The sequence below is a fragment of the Sarcophilus harrisii genome, chromosome 2 (genome assembly GCF_902635505.1).
Source record: "Sarcophilus harrisii chromosome 2, mSarHar1.11, whole genome shotgun sequence".
Taxonomy (NCBI): domain Eukaryota; kingdom Metazoa; phylum Chordata; class Mammalia; order Dasyuromorphia; family Dasyuridae; genus Sarcophilus; species Sarcophilus harrisii.
Genome location: NC_045427.1, coordinates 513,727,965 through 513,748,504, shown reverse-complemented (window position 1 = coordinate 513,748,504; position 20,540 = coordinate 513,727,965). Strand labels below are relative to the sequence as shown.

The 20,540-nt window shown below is 32.6% G+C and overlaps 1 protein-coding gene across 5 annotated transcripts in view; it reads right to left on the bottom strand.

Moving 5' to 3' along the window:
- UACA (uveal autoantigen with coiled-coil domains and ankyrin repeats) overlaps positions 1–20,540 on the bottom strand; it is a 117,507-nt gene that overhangs the window by 12,485 nt on the left and 84,482 nt on the right. For all 5 annotated transcript variants that reach the window (XM_031955300.1, XM_031955299.1, XM_031955298.1 and 2 more), the window contains exons 11-16: positions 19,816–19,923; positions 14,071–14,103; positions 13,099–13,197; positions 11,063–11,099; positions 6,526–6,578; positions 221–2,974 (exon numbers count right to left, since the gene is read on the bottom strand). In XM_031955300.1, the coding sequence (XP_031811160.1) occupies positions 221–2,974; positions 6,526–6,578; positions 11,063–11,099; positions 13,099–13,197; positions 14,071–14,103; positions 19,816–19,923 (3,084 nt within the window). The remainder of the gene's footprint in view (positions 1–220; positions 2,975–6,525; positions 6,579–11,062; positions 11,100–13,098; positions 13,198–14,070; positions 14,104–19,815; positions 19,924–20,540) is intronic.

Here is a 20,540-nt window from a genome sequence, read left to right as displayed (position 1 = left end):
AGGCCTTTCAAATGGCTTTGTATCTTCTACAAAACCAAGCTTAGTACCTGGTTACTACAGAAAAGCATAAAGTATTTTTTTTAATTGCCCAAAACATTTTTAACAGTAGATAATTAGTATTTTATGTACAATGAGGAGCCGCAATGAATCTGAACTTATTATGATATAATACTTGGTTTTATTTTCTAACATAATCATGCAGATTTAATTTACTGCCTACCTTATTGTCTTTTGCTTCTATTTGTTTGGCAGATTCTTGCATTGTTCTTTGTAAATCAGTAATTGTTAGTAAGGACTTATCACATCTTTCTTTCTGTTCCTTAATTTCTTGTTCAATGCTTAAGCTCCTCAACTGTATCAATTCCTTCTCATCTTTTGCAGATAGTTCTGCCTTTTTGGCACATGCCGCCTCTTCGCACACTTCCTCATACTTTTTATTCAACGTGGTCAAATTTTCTGTCATGTTGGTAATTTGTGCTTCTAAAGCATTTTTCACTGTGTTGTATTCTGATAAATCAATAACCTCTCTAGATTCTAATTTCTTAAATGCTTCCTTCAAAGTCTGACTCTCATCCTGGAGTTTAGAGATCTTTTCTGTTTTGGCTTGACTTTCTTTTTCTTTTTCACTCAATCTACCTTTCATGTACCCAACTTCTTTCTCCAATGCTTCCTTTATCTGCATGTGTTCCACCAGGGACACAGAAGAGTGTTTTTGACTCTCGAGCATCTGTTGCCATTCAGCTGCTGCCTGCTCAGCTTCCTCATGCCGCCTCTTCTTGTCCTTGAGCTCTTCTCTCAGAGCCTCAATTGTGCCATTAAGGGAGTTTTTCAGCTCTTCCACCTGCCCTAGGGGAACATGTTGTTCCTGTAAAATTGTTTGGGCAGCAAGTATCTCAGAGGTCTTTTTGGCATTTTCTTCCAAAAGCTTCTCTTTTTCACTTTTTACCTTTGTGTACTTCTCAGACAAATCATTTAATTGTTTGCTAAGCTCTTCTGTTTTTTGGTTTAAAGTTTTTTCCAATTCATGGGAATTTTCAATGAGAATATCCTTATTCTTTAAATCTTTCTGGATTATAAGGATTTCATTCTTTAACTTTTCGTTTTCCTTCTGACATTTACGAGTCTCCTCTTTCTCTATACTGCATCTTTGTGTCTGTGTTAGCAATTGATCTTTAAGTTCTTTCACAGTGGCATTAAAAGCTTTCTCTCGTTCTTCAAAACTAACAATTGGTGCATACTTTAGCTTAATGCATTCTTGTATGGTGTCAAGTTCCTTCTTCTGGGCTTCAATCTCAACAAGCAATGCTAAAATCTCTTTCTGACCCTTATTATACTTAGTAAGTACTTCAGCATGATTTTCCTGTGTTTCTTTTAGGTTTTTGTTAATAGCATTCATTTTGTCCTCATGCTCATTTATGCTAATAAATTCAGCTTTCATTTGGTTTTTAGAATCCTCTAACTTTTTTTTTAATGCTCCATTCTCATCTCTTATTTGTGAAAATTCTTGTTTTATATCTTCAAGTTTTCTTTTCACATCTGTCAATTCTCTGTTAGTTTTATCCAATGTGCTACTTAACGCTGCTTTAATTTCTTCATGGGTTGTAACTGGCACATACTGTTCATTTATAGACCTTTTCAGTTTTGCATTCTCAGATGTGATTACATGCAATTTTTCTTCTCCATAACCACATTTTTTATTAAGTTCTGAAAGTTCTTTTTTGAGTTCAACAATATTGGATTTTAGAGCCATTATCTCCTTTTCATGGTTTTCTAGAGGAATATATGTAGCTTCAAGATGACTGACATTTTTAGTTAAATTGTTTTTTTCCACCATCAGCTTCTCAGTTTCCAATTCTCTTTCTTTATACTTTTGTGTCACATCTATTAGTTTTTTATTCAAATCATCAACTGTTGAAGCATGTAATTTTTTCATTTCTTGATTTAATTTTAAAGGAACATAATTAGTTTTCATCTCAGTCGATAAACTCTGCAACTGGTGGTCTAGTAGTTTATTATCTGCACAAACCTTCTCAAATTCTTTCTGTAATGTCTGATTCCTCAAAGTTAATTCAGTAATCTTCTTTCCAAATTCACCTGATTTTTGTTCGAATTTATCCTTAAGTTGTTCGTGTTCCTCTGGCCTTACATGTTGAGAAAGTTTAGCTTTATAATTCTCAAGTTCTCTCTTTAATTGTCTAAGTTCAGTTTGTGATTTTTCATATTCTCTTTCCATCTCTACATACTTTTTTGCTTTCTCATTCACTTCATTTGATAATAAACTCTTCATGTTTTCAAATTTTTCTGTAGGGATGGAGAGGGCCAATTTTGCTGCTAATTCTTTTATCTGACCTTCCATCTCCAAGGCTTTTCTTCCTCTCTTCTCTCGCTCTATTTCAGACATGCTAAATTCCTTCTGTAATCGCTTATTTTCTTCTACTAGTCTCCCTTCATCCCTTTTAAACTCCTCTACTAGCATTTCATTTTGTTTGATTTGATTCTTTAGTCTTCCCACTTCAGCAGAAGCTCCTTCATATCTTGCTTTCATTTCTTTCAACTGATCCCTTAGTTCTTCTGTTAATCTGTTATTTCCTGAAGCTGCTTCATTTGTCAAGTGCTCCTTTAGAGCAAGAAAATGAGTTTGCATTTGTTTCACTTTACCTTCTGAATCATACATTCTCTTTTGCACATCTTTTAAAGCATCTTCCAATTGTTTTATCTGTTCATCAGAATCCTCCTTTACTCTTTCACATTCTAATGCCAAAGCTTTGCATTCTGCTACTTTATGGGCCAGTTCATTTTGGAGCTTAAATTTCTCTTGTTTAGCTGAATCACAAAAGGTTCTCATAGTGTCTAACTCTTTCTTTAAAATCTCATTTTCAGAAATGGTACTTTGACTGGGTAAGGACAGTTCCAGTGGTCTTAGCATGGATCTTGTTTGTATATGGGCTGGCAATGGAATGCCCGATGATGTATACTAGAAGGAAAGAGAAAAATGTGTTGATTATATAAAGTCTAAAGAAGAAGTATTAATATAACTTGATTATTGGATTTACAAAAAAAAAAAAAAAAAGAAAGAAAGAAAAGAAAAGAAAAGAAAAACATTGAGCTATTTAGCTAAAAATTTACTGGTTAAAGAGAAATTTATTTTAAGTGCTTAAGAGAAATTTTTTGTAATACAGTTGTTTCAGTATTTCCAACTCTTTTGTGACCCCAACTTGTGGTTTTCTTGGCAAAAATCCTTCTTCATATCCTTCTTCAGGTCATTTTGCAGATGAGTTAACTGAAGCAAACAGAGTTAAGTGATTTGACCGGGAAAACACAGCAAGTGCCTGAGGTCAGATTTGAACCCAGAGAGAAGAATCTACCCGATTCTAGATCCAACACTCTAGCTACTGTGCCATCTAGTTGGTCCTAAGAGAAATTCTGCAGTAAAGTAATAACACTAAACTAATTCTCTTCATTAATCTAATAGAGGGATTCTAAGGGTTTTTGTTTGTTTGTTTGTTTTTATGGCATAGACTCCTTTTAGCAGTATAGTGAAGCCCAAGGACTTCTTCTCAAAGTAATGTCTTTAAATGGATAAAATAAAATATAGGATTAAAAAGGAAGTCAATTATATTGACATAGTTGTGAAAATATTTTTAAAACAAGGTTGTAAGGGCAAATAGGTGGCACAGTAGATTAGAGCACAGCCCTGAAGTCAGGAGGACCCGAGTTCAAATCTGGCCTCAGACATTTAACACTTCCTAGCTGTGTGATCCTGGGCAAGTCACTTAACCCCAACTGTTCAACCAAAAAAACAAAAAACAAAAAAATCCTAAATTGTAAATTTCAGATTAAAAACAACCTCACAGAGATACAATATAATCTTTTTTCCCTTTTGTCCCCTATCCATAGGCCACAATTCAGTACCACATTATAAATATACAACTCATTTTTTGTATTACATTTTACCCATTTTAAAATACAGAACATAGGTTGAAAGTGCTACATCAGAATTAAGATTCCTTAGATGAAAGAGATCTATATTTATCAAATAAATTTCCAAATATAATGTATTAACCCACAAATTTACTAAGTGACCAGGATTCATCTTCAACTCATTTTATTTAAAATATATATAAATCAATTATGCATAATGATAATTGCAGTATTTTTTAAAGTAGAACATGTAAACATTGTAGTAGAAAGTCTATAATCCTAAATATACCAGAAAGAAAGAAAAGAAAATAAAGATTTTCCTTTAAAAAAAGAAGAGAAAGTATTTCTTATTAGAAACAATTAAAGAATGTTGTAATTAACAGGTTTCTATCAACTAGAGAATGGCTAAATAAATATAAAATGGAACATTATAAAACCATAAGAAATGATGAAAAAACATTCAAAGAAATCTGAGGAGATCTTTGTGAATTAATGCATAGTAAAATAAGCAATACAAGAAAAACAATTTATTCAAAGACTATATATAATATAGTTAAAAAAAACAATCTTGATACACTAAAGATGTAGAATATGACATGTTTTGATTTAAAAAGAAATGTGTCACAAAGCTTTTTATTTTTAATGCTCAGAACAGAAAGAATTTAAATGAAAATATAAATAGGGACAACTATGAAACTTGACTTTATACAGTTTATTTTTTTAAATGTTAAATAAAATCATGGTTTCATATATCATCCTCCTTTTCTGTTCTTTATATATGAAAGTTCCTGATTATTGATGTTTTATCAAATTCAAAAATACCAAAAATAACTTTTAAAAGTTTATTTTCATTGTGTTTATGACTAGATCTTGTCTCCTTAAATTCTGTAGAGGATCCCAGATTTAGACCCAGTCATATCACTACTGCATCTATAACAACAAATTCAAAAAAAAAGAGGGAAAGGACCCATACATACAAAAATATTACTAACAGCTCTTTTTTGTTTTAGCAAAATACTGGAAACTAAGATAGTGCCCAATGATTGGGGAATAGTTGGACAAATAGTGGAATATTGTTATATTATAAGAATGACAAAAGGATGGGTTATTTTTTAGGAAGATTGTATTTTTTTTTTTTTTTGACAGGTAGATAGTGATCCAAAAAAACCCCAGAGAAATAAGCTCCAATAAAACATTTAAAAGAATACAGGAGAGAGTAGAAGGATATTCAGAGGAAGATAACAGACAAACTGAATAAGTTATAAATCAGTATATTGAATTTATCATATGCTTTTAAAAATAAGATTAAAAGGGAAGATTCACTTCCAATAGCAAACATAAAATTAGGAGGGAAAAAGGTCAGAGTTCTATGATTTTATCAAAAAACAAAAACAAAAACAAGAACAAAAAAAACTACTTTCTCGAGAAGCAGAATAGCAACTTGACACTTATAGTCTTACTGAGTTGCTTCATGCATTTCAAGATTGACTTGCCCTTATAAGGGGCAATACCTTAGATTTAATACCAAGTCTTCTTGACTCCAAGGCTAGCCCTCTGGAGATTTATTATGCCACAAAGTCTGTCAACAAATATTTGATAAAAATATGATTATTTTAAGTACTTTATTCTGGTATGATTATAGATGTTAATTAAATTTGAGCTATCCTCAAATAGACTGAGAGATAAAGGAAATTGACAACATAGAGGCAAATCTGCGGCAGGAATTTTCTTGAAATGTGCTTATAAAACAAATCTTAAACCATGGTCACCTGGATGTTTATATCAAATTCATTAAAAGCACCTACACTAACAGTACTTAAGAGTTTATACCCAAGATTCTTTGTTATGTTTTGTTGACATTATGTGTTATCTCCCTCATCAAAATGTCGCTTTTGGGGATTCGGAGATTTCTTACTTTTCCATTTATTACATCTTTAGCACTTAGTATAAAGCTTTACAAGTTTATAATAAATGTTTAGCCATTCATTTGTAAAATTTCCAGCAAGGAACTTGTAGATTACATAGTGAAACAGCTATTTTATGGATGAGAAAAATAGGTCGAGACATTAAGTAACTTACCCAAAGTGAATGTAAAATAAGGGTCTTTTTCCAGAACAAGATGGCAAAAAAACAGGAGTAAACAGTGGGATATATGCTAAAAAAAAAACTCATCCAAAGTTTTTTCACTTTAAATTGGATTTTTATTGAAGATAAGTCCCTAGAACATCTTGTTTTTAAATGCAAATATAAACTACACTAATTCTAAAAATAAAGAATTTTTAAAAAAATTATTAATGTCTCTGCTCTCCTTTTATGTACAAATAATTAAGAGCTGACTGTAGAGTTATTAACGAAAACATGTTAACCACAAACAAAAAGAATCTTGACTAGAGCTTAAGCTACTCTCACTAAAATTACTTCACAGAACACCAGAAGCTGCTAAATCTTTTTAAACTAGGCTTAACAATGAACAAATATGTTACAAAACACTAGAACTTATTTCTCCAATAAGTAATTTTCTAAACATATAAAATTTTTTAATGTAAAAAACAGTATAAAAGCATAAGTATTCAAGAATGGATTTTGTTCAAGAGAAATAATTACCTGTGATTCTGAAACAAAAATTTGATTCTGCTTATGAAGCATGTCTTCTTTTCCTAAATTAACAAAAAAGAAATTATCTATATTTTCTAATTTCTAAATCTAAATTTTCCTGCAAAAGCAAAATTTAAATCTTAGGTTGGTTCTATAATTTTAACTTGTTACATGCAAAAGAAAAGAAAAAAATGAGAGAAATGTCAAAATGTATTTAATCCTAACAGTTTTTACATAAGAATCAGTTCCATTAAGTTATTAAAATCACAAATAAAAGAAGCCCAAAATTGGAAAGGGACATATAAGACATCTCTGCCAAAAATCTAGTCTATATTCTACCTAACAAAAATCATCTAGCCTTTTCTTGAAGACATCTAGTAAAGAGAAATCCACTCCTCCGGGGGCAGCATATTCCACTTCATTTGATTCAATTCTATGAGCAGTTATTTAGCAACTACATTGTGCTAGGCATTAGTGATACCAAGACAAAACCCAAATAGATCCTGCCTTCAAGAAGCTATATTCTATTTACTAGTTAACTTATTCATAATTAACTCTAAATCTTTCTACAACTGCTTCTCACTCTGCCTTTTATACACACATACAAACGTGTGTGTGTGTGTGTGTGTGTGTGTGTGTGTGTATTTGTAGTTGCTAACTTGGCAACATAATTCATGAAACAATTTTTAAATCTATATTTAGAGAAATATTATCTGCCTCTAAAACTAAAAAGACACTTCCCCAAAGGATCAGTGCTCAAGGAACCAAACCAAATCATTTATGGAGGAGAAAAAATGTTTAAAATCCATATGAAAAGTTAAGTGGATTGCAGATTTAGACCTTAGAGGTTAACTAGTCCAAACTCCTCACTTTACAGATTTTTACTAAAACAAAAACAAAAAATACCTCCCAGCACTTGCCCAAGGTCACATGGGTTGTAAAGAGCACAGCTGGAATATTGTCAGATTTTCTGACTCCAAATCCATCCCACTGGCTATTATGCCATGCTATCTTCCCAAAAGAAAGTGACCAAAGGGGCAGCTCGGTGGTGCAGTGATTAGAGCATCAGCCCTGAAGTCAGGAGGACCCGAGTTCAAATCTGTCCTCAGACACTTAACACTTCCTATTCCTAGCTGTGTGACCCTGGGCAAGTCACTTAACCACAATTGCCTCAGCAAAAAAAAAAAAAAAAAAAGAAAAAAAAGAAAAAGAGAGTGACCAAAATACTTAAAAGACAAGCTTAAAATCCATTTTATATTACTAGAATTTACAAAATATTTTTAAACATAAGATCTACAATTAGCAGGGCTATGGGGAAATAGGCATTTTAATACATTATTAATGAGTCTAAAGAATAATCCAACACTTATTACTTCCCACCTGTGTGACCCTGGGCAAGTCACTTAACCCCAATTGCCTCAAAAAAAAAAAAAATATCCAAAACATTTTGGAGAGCAAAATACCATTTTATACTGAGAACACTAAAACTGATTATACTTTTTATCTAGTACCTCCACTGATAGGACTAACTCAAAAATCATTATGGAAGAAAATAGGATTTATCCATTAAAAGAAAAAAATTTGAAATCTACTTAATCTGTAATAACTATTTGGAAACAAACTATGTGTTAAATAATTGGAGGATAACAATTAATCATGGTATATTGATAGAATGAAATGTGTTATTTAAAAAAAATAAGAAAATTTGGAAAAATTTAAGGTCATGCAAAATAGAGGAAAGAAAAGAGAAACAAAGGGTTAGGGAGGCAGTTGACAATGGTTTGATAGCAAGAGGGAACAGGAAGGGGAACAGAAGGAAAAAAAGAAAACAGATCAAAGATAAGGAATTTTGGGCAGTCATGGAAGGGCACACTGAACAATATTCCCTTTTTTTCACTCAGGCATTTAATGTCCTCCACAATATCTTCTTTCCAACCTTATTTTCATATTATTCCTCATCATGAACCCTATATGCCAGAACAACTCAACTATCTCTGTTCCCCACTTGGTCTTTAGAGGTAGGATTCATAACAATTGATTGGGAAAAAAAAAAACAAAAAAAAAAACGGTCAAATTCAGGCTTGATTTAAGAAATAACTTTCTAATAATTAGGTTCTCCAAAAGTGGGTTTCTATACTTTGCTCGTCTGAAAAATGGGAATAATAGCACCTTTATCTCAGTGTGTTTATGAGAATCAAAGGAGACAACATATGTAAAGTACTTGTAAATTCTGAAGTCCTATAACTGTTAGCTATTACTGGTATTATCATTGCTGTTATTTCTTTTTAAAAAAAAAAAAGGCAGAAATTTGTCAGATATATCAAAAAGAGTTTTCAAATTCAGGTATGGGCTAGCCTGAAAATCCCTGAAATAACTTCTAATTCTGGAATTCTGTGACTTCCAGGAGTAATAATAATAATAATAATGGATATTTGTATTGTGATTTAAGGTTTGTTAGGGTCTTTATATCCATTGTATCTTTTGATTCTCAAAATAGCTTTATGGGTTAGCATTTGCTACAAATTGCACTAGGCAATAGGGATATAAATACAAAAAAAGAAACAATTCCCACTCTCAACAAATCTAAAGGACAAATCTAAAAATGAGATTAAATACAAAACAATTACATGCATGGTAGTTTGGGTGAGAGGGCACTAGTAAATAAGAAATCACAAAGGGTTTGAAGAAAGAAAGGGTCCTATGAGGCAGAGGTTTACCATTCCAGGCATGGGGGATGGCATGTGCAAGGAACAGAGAGAAAGGCAGTTTAGTGGGACAGTAGAGTGCAGGAGCGGAAGTACTCTAGAGTAAGGCTGAAAAAGTAAGATGCATCCAGCCTGTGAAAAGTTAAAAGGGGGCACTGATCCTAGAAGGAACAGGAAGCCAAAAGGGATTACTGAGTATGGAAGTAACATGGTTAGTTAGACCTGTCCTTAATGAAAATCACTTTGGCAGCAGCGACTGGGAGACACTCAAAGCAAGGTGATAAATTTAGAAGCCATTCTAAGGTTAAGGTAAGAAGTAGTATTAGTTGTGTGAATATACAAAATGCACCCAACACTATAAGAGATGGTTCTTAGAGGTAAGTTAGTAAATTTTGGCAACTTATTAGGTATGTTGGGGGAGAATAAATGAGATGATTATAATGATGCAATATATACAATGCAAAAGCCTGGAGAAATGATAAGGAAATGCTTAGTTTCCTTATGAGGAAACATTCTGTACCTTTAGGCGCTCTATAAATGCAAGCCACTCTATTACAATGATCTCCCAGCAAAAATATATAGTAGATAGTTTGTTTACTTGTTAACAAAAAAAGTTTGTCCATTTTCTTAAATAATCAAGTTATAGCTTGAATCATAAAACAAAATGACTGTAAACTTGCTTATAAGATCTTTTTTTCTAAAGTTCTTAATGTTCCTTTTAGAACTTTTGTCTAGAGCCCTTAACTTATGCCTATATTAGACTGTAAATTCCTTGTAATGCATGGATTGGATTACTGTTTTTTACTTTTTGTATTCCCAGCAACTCGTACAGCACTTTGCACACAGTAAGGGATTAATACATGTGTAGTAATTCATAAAAATTACAGCATATCTATGAAAAATGAATATTCACCCTAGGTACTAACATATATGATCAGAATATTAATAAAATTGTTTCTCTAAATATAATTTGATAATTCTCCATTAAATCTTTATTGGGGGGGGGGTGCACACATGTGCTATTTTGTATATTAACATGTTATTTTGTACATTAAAATTTCAGAATTCCATCAGTATGGTTATTCCCTCCATTAAAATTAATCCTAATCCAAAAAGTAGTTATGGTTATTAAAAATTACTGTGTTCAAAGTATTCAATTAGCTTATAGATAATTTGGGGATAACTCTCTCCAAATAGCACCTTAGAAGACAAATTTCATCAACAAGTTGATACCCAAAGCCTTTTCAGCTTGGTGGAAACCGTTAGAGTTTATATTCTAATGGCAGTTATTAGAAAACCAAGGCTTTGGTTTTCATACCAATACTTGACACCAAAATGAGCCAGTAAAGGAGAAAATATAGATACATGTGCATTTTTTCATAGTAAACAATTTGAAGTAGAGAACAATGAAAAAGTTTTAAAGTTAAACCATGCATGGCTTCAAATTGTAATAGCGGTTTCTTGAAATTCCAAGAAGTTTTAAAATATTTACTCATTTCTTAGAATAATCTTCAGAAATGTATGCAAAAATTTTCTCTAACATGTGAAAGAAGGTATCTTCCTTTCACTTTTGAAAAAAAAAAGGTTTCACTTCATGACATTCAAAGTCAGACACTGATTATATAAAAATTTATTTTATATAAATACAAAATGTAATGTGTTATAACATATAAGTAACATGTAATTCTGCTGTTTCTATCTAGTCCTAGAGAAGGGCAATGTATTTTTAATTGGATCAAATGTGGCAGCACCATGAAGAAGACCTACACTAAGTAAATCCAAATAACTATTCTTATTCTAAAGTCTAAATATAAAGTCTAATTTGTATTTAGGTTACTTACGATTATTGAAGTGATTTCCTGTCCCACCATAATCACTCTGAAATGAGAAATACAAATTATAAAATTTTAAATGAGAAGCTGCTTTAGTTTATTCAATTCTGCATTGGTATGACATCTAAACAAATTCTATAAAGCTATCAAGGTATCAAGAAAATAATAAAAATAGCTTACATTCATTTTAATTTTTTGAGTTCAGTGTTTTAGCTAAGACAGTAAAGTTGGTAATACAACTAGGCCTTCAGTCTACTTTATATACACAGAAATGAATGAGCAAATATCAGAACTGGGATTCAAAACTCAAGTCACCTGACACCAAATTTGATGTTTGTTTTTTCCCATGACACTAGATATACTTCACTTTTTTCCACTATACAAAATTTCGCTCAAAACCCCTGACATTTGTTAGAGATCATTAGAAATCTATTAGAAATAAAGGAATTTACTGCATTTTTGACAAACAAACAATAGAAACACAATTTCTGGGAATAATTAATATACTTGCCTATCTAGAAAAAACAGAATGGAAATAACTTCAAAACAATTTTCAACATACTTGTTATTCACTATCACTATGGAAATAAGAATGGAGGCCCAGCTAACTTCCTGTAACTTTTTGTAACATGAGTGACTCAGTTTTGGAAACTGTCTTCCATTTTATCCAAAACAAGAAGGCAAACATTTGATATTTTAAAACCTTTTCCATGCATTTCCTTGTCACTAGACATATCATAAAAATCTTACACCACGGCTGAAATGTAGATTAGCCTGCCTGTAAGACAAAGGCCAATGGTTAAGGGGCAGCTAGGCAATTGGGCCTGGAGTCAGGAACTCTTGACTGCTCAAATGAAATCTTAAGCATTTACTAGCAACGTGATCCTGCAAAAGTCACTAAACCTATTTCCTTGGTTGTCTTAGCTATAAAATGGAAATAATAATAGCACCTATCTCCCAGTTTGTTATGAGGAACAAATGAAATTTATAAAGTGCTTAGCTCTGTGCCTAGTACATAATAAATACTATAGAAAGTTATTATTATGAATAGAAAATAGCTGTTATTCTTAAGAGGCATATAATTTTTTTTTTAAAAAAAGGAGTTTCTATCTGTGTCTTGTGTCTTAAAAAAAATAAAAGTTTCTATTAACCTACTTATTAGCAAGATATGATCCTTTTATCATGACTATTTTATCTATATAAAAATGACAGCAATATGCTTTCAAACTCATTCAAAAAGTACGTTTTCAAGGCAAATTATCAGTATACTGGAGATAGTGCAAATAGTTTTTCGGTAACACTTTATTAAAGATATCTACAAACTAGATTATATTTTATTAGTCGATATAAACTTAAACCAAAATTAAAATAAATTGACTTAAAGCAAAAAATGGCCATCTTTTAGATGCATAATCCCCAGATATATTCTCTATTTTGGTAGGTTACAAAGAGAGAAAGGAGAGAGAGAAGAATTTTTTCATTTAATTTGTTGAAGTTTTTTAGAAAGTATTTTCTATAAACAGGATATATCAAAGGAGTAGATAATCACAATTCTAATAAGACAGTTAAAACCTTAGTTCCTATTCAACTTTGCACAAAAAATGGGCCAAAAAAAGTAGAGACAATTATTATCTTTGCCTTCAAATATGACATCATACTAAGATTTAGGAAGATTTTTGAAGTTGTTTTCCCAGTAATATTTATGGATATATCCCAAGTTATACTTTCTCCTGTATCCATCTGAAATATGCCCATTTGGGGCAAGTCTGTAGTTAAGAAACAGAAAAAAGCTAACTAGTTCAATGGTAAGCCAAGTCTGACGATGGTACTCCAAATGAAACAGTATACTTATGAAAGCATAAAATATTTGAGATTTTACTATCTATTTGTAGGAATATGTTATTTTTAGTGAACTTACATATAGAGATATCTAAAACTACAGAAAAACAACAATGATCAATAGGTTTTTAAAAATAAAATAAAGCTCAAAAGTAATTAAATTTGTCCCCTAAACTTAAAGTCAACCCATGATTCAACATTGATACCTCATAATATTTAAATCTATTTTTCAGAGCTTCAATAGTCCTTAAGCTTTCTTCATGCTGTTTTTCCTTGGTGCTCAAAAGAGTTCTCAGTTTTTCTTTCTGAAATGAAAAGAGAACAAAAACAAAAACAAAAACAAACTAAAAACCAGAAAGCCTCTATACTGAAACTACAGTTCAGAATGATAACCAACTCTTACCCTACCAAAGACCTCAAATAATGGAAAATTTCATAATGTTGTGATTATACGTTTTACCACTGCAATACAATTGTAGAAAGATTTTTTTAAAAAAGAACTTTAGCATTAGAAAGGACTATTATAAATTATCTAGACCTGACAACCCATACTCTAGTCTTCTGTACTTACCACTTTTTCTTCCAGGAAAAATATATGCCCCAAATTCTGTTTCCAGTTTGGCAACTCTCAATCAAGAGCTACAATTTCATGAGGGGCCTTCGCTATATTCACTTCATTGCTCATTCTCTATACTTCTCTATGTCCCCACCAAATGCCTTACTTCCCTCACTTTCTAGACACCCTAAGAATGTAAGCACCTTGAGAGTAAGCATTTCCTCCCTTCCTCCCTCTCAGTCTCTCTCAACTTTACCAAACAGCTCAGAGATTAACTTACCAAAAACCCCAAACCTTTTGGCTACTTAGCCGATCAGTTTACATCCTGGCTGCAGAACTGCATCATGCCTTAGCTAGAAGCCTTGCACACTAGCACCACTATAACTACCACCCTACACCCCCCCACCTCCATTACACCTCTCTAAGGGGAAGGTTTATACTTTTTTTCCTATGCCAAGCACTTAACACAGGGCCTGAAATATAGTAAGCCTGTTTATTGACTTTAAGAACAAGAATTAGAATCCAAGTCTTTTATTAATAATTTAGTTCTTTTTCTAATAGCGTTACACAGAAATGTTACATCAGCATCTTTTTCTCTGAAAAGCTTTCTTTCCCCTCCTACCTCATTTTCAAGGTCATCGGCAACCATTACTTCCTGGAAAAAAAAAAAGTAAAGAAAAATTAATTTCAATATTCATTGAAAGTTTTTTTTTAAATGAGATTTCCACCCATAAAGAAAGAATAAAGAATAATTCATATTAAAAAAAAAACTTATCAATGACAGGGACAGTATATTTAAGCCAAAAATTTTGTGATCCTATATGAGTTTATGAATTACTTTCATATAGTCATCTTGCTGGTGTAGTAGATAGAAAAGACTAGCTTTAAAACTATAATTACCTGAGTTCAAATACTACCACTGACACTTATTAGTTGAGTAGTATTGAGAAAGTCACAGCAACTCAGTCTTGAGGCTATATTTTTTAAGAATACATTAGGCATAAGATACTAACTTGAACAGGTAGAGGGAGTTTCTTCACAAATGAAATCACAAATTAAGTCTCTATCTCTATCCCCCTCCTGCTTTCACCTACATTCAGTTTCAGTGTTCTCTAACTCCTCTACTTCTTCCATATAAAGTCAATAATGCAGTTCCATGAATCCTTCATATCCCTCCCAATTCATTTTCCCTTTCCATTTCTATTGTACATTCAGGCTCTTGTCACACCTACTACCTTATGTATGACTTTTGGTGATGTACTCAAACTCTCTGGCTTCTATTTCCTGACCTGTAGAGTAAGTGGTTGGTATGTATGGCCTCTGGACTACATGTCCATTCAAGTTCTAAATTATTTAAATTGTTTTATTTCATTTTCAAACAAAGAATAATCTTCCAAGAAGGTGGAACAATGGATAAAGTGCTAGGCCTTGAGTCAGTAAGAATTCCCAATGGACAACAGACAGTTTCTTCAACTCTAAAATCAGGACGTGTCATCACTATCTCATGGCATTGCCAGCATAATCAAATGAGGTATCAGTGAAGTGTTTAGCACATTGCCTGGTACACAGTAGGCACTATGTATGTAAGCTATTATGATGAGAATGATCATTATTTCTTTTCCACTTCCTCCCCTTTTCTCATCTTAAGAAAGCAATAATAATAATAATAATAATAAAATAAAAAAAATCAAAACCCTTGATACAAGCACACATAATCAAGAAAAACAAAATTTCTCCTTAACTACACCTTTAAAACACACACACACACACACACACACACGCACGCATGCACACACACCTCAGTCCTCAACGCATGCTCTGAACACAAGTGTCCAACCCTCCCCTCCCGCTTAGAGCTCCAGAGGCTGCTGCTGCAATTCAGCTGCCCCCAAGCCTGGCATAGTCTTACTCAGGCACTGCCTGCTCTGGACTCACTCCAGTGTGACAGATCTTTCCTGCCAACCTTTTATATTGCCTTGATTGCTTCACCTTGTCCTTCTGTAGGTCCTGCCACTCTCGAATTCATTTGGTTATGTAAAGAATTTTGGGAGATGTCCCTACCTTTTCTCTGCCATCTTGGTTTCACTCCTCAATTAGCTTTTTAGTCAGTCACCTTGCCTGTAGCATTTCTTTCCCCCAAAACATCTAGCATGCTGCCCCTATCTTAATCTCCCTAAAATGATGTTTTTAACATATTTAAAAACCTTCCAGTTCAAACTTCTCATATGTCATCCAATTTTTTCTACAACTTAGATACAAAATAAATTTTTACTCTGATCACTAATAACCTTCTCCTCCATTCTTTACTCCAACCCTACATTTAATATTCTAATCTTAACACTAATTCACTGCTGTCTCCAAGGCCACATACTAATTTCCTCTAGCATAGTAAAAGTCTTCTAAATTTCTCCAGCTCTAAAATTTATTTTCTAAGCCTATCTAAACCTTACCCATCATTCAAAGTCTGGCTCAAGTCACATCTTTTTTTTTTAAGTCTTCTATTGACAAAGTAGTTTACATTATCTCTTCCTCCTCTCAATTCCTATTAAAAATAAGCTTTCTATCAACTTCTCTTTTGCTTGTACAAATGTTGCCTTCTCAGGTCCCTAAAGGCAGGGACTATTTTTCATTCTGTCAACTAAAACCAACAAGACACATAAAACTGGAAATGCTGAAGGTGCCAAGTGAAGTGTGTGATTCTGAGAATATATACTTTGGATGACTAGAACTACAATACAATACAATACAATTTTTACCCAGTTTTATAAAAGTACAGAATTTTGTTTTATTATCCCTTATACTATGCTTTGAACATAATATATGATAAATAAGTCCCTTAAAAAACTAATAGATTCTCAAAAGCAGAGAATATGACTTATATTCCTTCTTTTTATTATTATATTAATGTAATGAATTTATACACAGTGGATACTAAAATTTTTTGAGTTGAGTATTAAATTCATTTGCTGTCTATTTCTCCACAATTATGCTATATGTTTATAACTATTAGTGAACAAATATTCATTATGCCAAAAATATATTTGAAAACGTTAGATATTTGAATTACAAGCACAGCAATAATTCTATATGTATATTTAATTCTTCAATTCCTTATTTAGCAAGATGGCTTTTTATTTCATTCAACTAAAAAAAATTCTTTCTAAAACTGTATTTTACACTTGGCAATGATTGAAATTGAAATGGACATTTTTATGATGGGTTCCAAATTAAATTATTTATATGAAGAATATCTATTACAAAATATTTTAAAAGTTCAAATACCTCATCCCATACCTTCATTTGCAAAAAATACTAGAGTATACTCATTATTATTCAAGATCTCTAAATGCCACAAGCCATAAAAATAAAATTTATGATTAGCATTTTAATAGACATTGTTTTATCAGTAGCAGAGTAAACTAAGGCAACTCCATTTTGCCTCTGACATTATTTATAGCTCCAGTCATAGTCTTTGACCTTTTTAATAGCTGAAAGAGCAAGGACAGTTCTTATCTATTAGGAAGGAGTTACAAGAGATAGTTAGCCCCTGACAACAAACTCTGGCCAATCAAGGGATTATATATCCCCTAGTCCTACCCTATAAGCCCCCAGAAACAAGCCCTCTCCAATCCAGAGTTACCTCTATAATCCAATTCACCTTGTGCCTAGAGTGAAACTCATATAAGCCTTGTCCTTTTGGTTCTCAGTCTCCTCTTCACCTCCTATGTCTAGGGTTTCCTCCCAAGTGAATCCAATAAACCTTCAATGGTTACTAAATTTCTGGTTTGGGTTTTGTTACTACCTCTGATTAGTTCTGGCACCAACAATTTTGTCCAGTTTCTATTTTGAAAATGAAAATCCTCATATTTATTTTTTAAGTTTTCTGTTTACAAATAGACAGAAACAGTTTATATATCAACTGCTATATCTCTACATAATTCCGAATTAAACTGCGAAGACATCAGGTCTCTATGAACTGTACCTTAAATGCTATAACTGTCTCATCACACCTATTAACTGTGAATGCATCCCAAGATTTGTTCTTATACCTTCTTCTCTTTCCCTTCTATACCCCCCACTTGATGATTTTATTAGTTCCCATGCCTTAATTATCACTGTTGTACAAATTCATAAATACTTAAGACCAATCTTCCCTGGGCTTCAAACCAATCTCACTAACTATATAGTGAACATTTCTAGCAGCATTTCTGGTAAGCATCTTAAGATCAACATATTAAAAATACAATTCACTATCACTCCTTTTGTCTCCTTCACTCTCTTCCAAACTCCCGTTTTATTATGAAGAGCACCATGAAACTTCCAGTCTCCGTGCAAGTAATGGGAAGAGAGTCAAAGATAAATGAGGCTTTTAGCCTTCTTAGAAATAAGGAAGTCCAGAGGGAGGGAACAAGCATTTATTAAGCTCTAATCATATGCCAGGTACTGTGCTTTAAAAATATTATGCCATTTAATTCACAACTCTGGGAAATACATACTATTTTTATTCCCATTTTACAGTTGAAGAAACTGAAGCAAAAAGCAGGTATGTGATTGCTCAGGATCACACACAGCTAATAAGTGTTTGAGGGCAAATTTAAACTTAGGTCTAATTGAATTACTATTAATAACCATAGCCAGTGTTTTAAAGTGCTTATTATGTTCTGGACACTGTGCTAAAACACTTTGGAATTGTTATCTCATTTGGGCCTCACAAACAATCCTGAAAGGTAGATGCTATCATTATCACCATTATATAGACGAAGAAACTGAGGCAGACAGGAATGAAGTAACTTGCCCAGAATCACATAGCTACTAAGGGTCTGGAACTGGATTTGAATTCATTTCTCCCCGACTCTAAATCTAGGATTCTACCTATTATTGCATCTGTTGCAAAAAGCTACCTAGGTTGGCGCTGGATTTCCAGAAAACTCTCAAATAGCAGGTTTTTTTGTGGTTGTGGCTCTCTGGTGGAAGAAAGTGCTATTCAGCCTCTTGAATACCTGTAACTGTAGCTGACCCCAAATTTAAAATTACCCTTATGAAAGCAACTGTTACAAATCCCTGGTTTTTGTTTGTTTTTACTAAATTCCCTTTCCTCCACCAATTCTTTGTTGCTAATTCTTTGAAAAGTTTGAGAAGGGGTAGAGGAGTTTGTGGGGATAGAGCAAGGTCATTTACAAGGTCATTTACTTTTGAATTAAGAGGTACTAGTTATGCCTCAATCCACTAAAGTCTGAAGTGATTCACAGAGGTGCTTTAGATCTAGAGTTAATAATCTCCTGTCTTGGGGGGAAGAGGAGGCAGGATGATTGTAATCATGGGAGTGGCTAAGGTCATTAAATGGGGAAGAGAGAATTGCTGGTTTGATTTAAAAGGATAGAAACATTTAGGAACAGGATAAGGAACCTTGAAATGTAATCTCCACTGTTAAAAAAAAATTCCTACCACTATTTGTGTATTTGAATCAAAGGAACATCAAATTTGGTTTGGTAGAAAGTACACCAGATTTGGTATCTGAGTATGAATTTGCCACATTTCAACTGTGTGACCTTGCCATAGATGCTTCATGTCTTTAACCATATGAATTTCTTTATTTAGAAAAATGAAGGAGCTGGACACTGAAGTCTTTCAAGTCTTGATCCAGTGGTTGATCTGGAGTCAGAGAGTTTGAGGCTTCTCATTTTCTGATAAGGTTGAAATGCAGAATCATAGCATTTGAGAATGTCAGATCTCTAAAGTGTTGACTCCATCTAGAGAATTTATCCTATACATAATTATTCTGAGAAAGATGCTATATTATCACCTCTTGTGTACTTGTATGTTTAAATTGCCCCTTACTAGATTGGAAGCTTGTTGAGAGCAGGGAAAATTTTTTGAATCATCCTTATATTTTTTGCCTAATAAAATGCCTCATAGGGGAAAAAAAAAAAAAAAAAAAAAAAACTTCCAGTCTCCTAGATTTAAAAAACCTGGCATCATCTTTGAATTCCCATTCTCACTCTAGACATATTCAATCAAACCTTCTTCCTGCCTCTGCTACTGCACAAATTTCACTCATCCTTTAAGGATGATATGTCAAGTTCTTCCTTCTCTTTAGCTTTGCTAACCATCTAAGACTACGTTAAGTTCCCCTTTCTCTAAAGTCCTATAACACAATGCATATGCTGCTTTGTACTATAACTTATCTTTCTGCATATCTGTCTTGGCTCCTCAACTAAACCATAAGCTCAATAAGGGGAGAAAGGCCATATGGCTAACAAAATGCCTTACAAGAACCAGCAGGTACTTCATAAATATTTTCTTAATGATGAAGATGACTTGGAATCATCTTTTTTAATGTAACCATGATGCTATACAAAGACTATACCTCATTTAGTTGTAGTTGCAATCCATTGACTTTATCTAATAATATTCTTTGCTCCTGTTGAATATTTCTCAACTTTTCTTTCAAATCTTCATTTTCAGTCTCCAGATCCTTAAAAACACATTGAGAAATAATGAAGATAACAAGTAAATGGACAATCTAAAAAGAAAATTTCTTGTTAATAGAACCATAAATGCATTTTCTGTCTTTTAAGTCATACACAAAATAACGAATGTAATGCCAACCAAGTTAAAAAATTAACTTTTAAGAAAATAAACACAAGTAACAACAATAACTAATTAACATTTGCCTAGGAATTTAAAGTTTACAAAAAAGTTTATAAATGCAGTTTTCAAACTGTGTACCATGGAAAATTCACAGAGGCACAATGGGATATTTTAAATTTTCAAAAGAAACACACTGATAAACATCTGTTGGTCTCTGAGCATGTGGTTCAGTTTCAACATTAGAATTACATTTCAACATTAGAACATTAGACTATATTTCTTCTTTCACTGTTGTATTCTAGATATGTTTGTTCATTGTACTTTTCAGTTATGCCAATTGCTTCTCTAACTTTCTTATCTGAAACATTATCTTTGTAAAGTTGTTTTCAGCAGCTGCTATGATACAATAGTACTTCCAGTACTATGCAAAAATCAATGTTGAAAAGAAAAGAAATGTATAAATCAGTGTCCAATCTGATTCCAAGATTTGAGAAGTTGTTC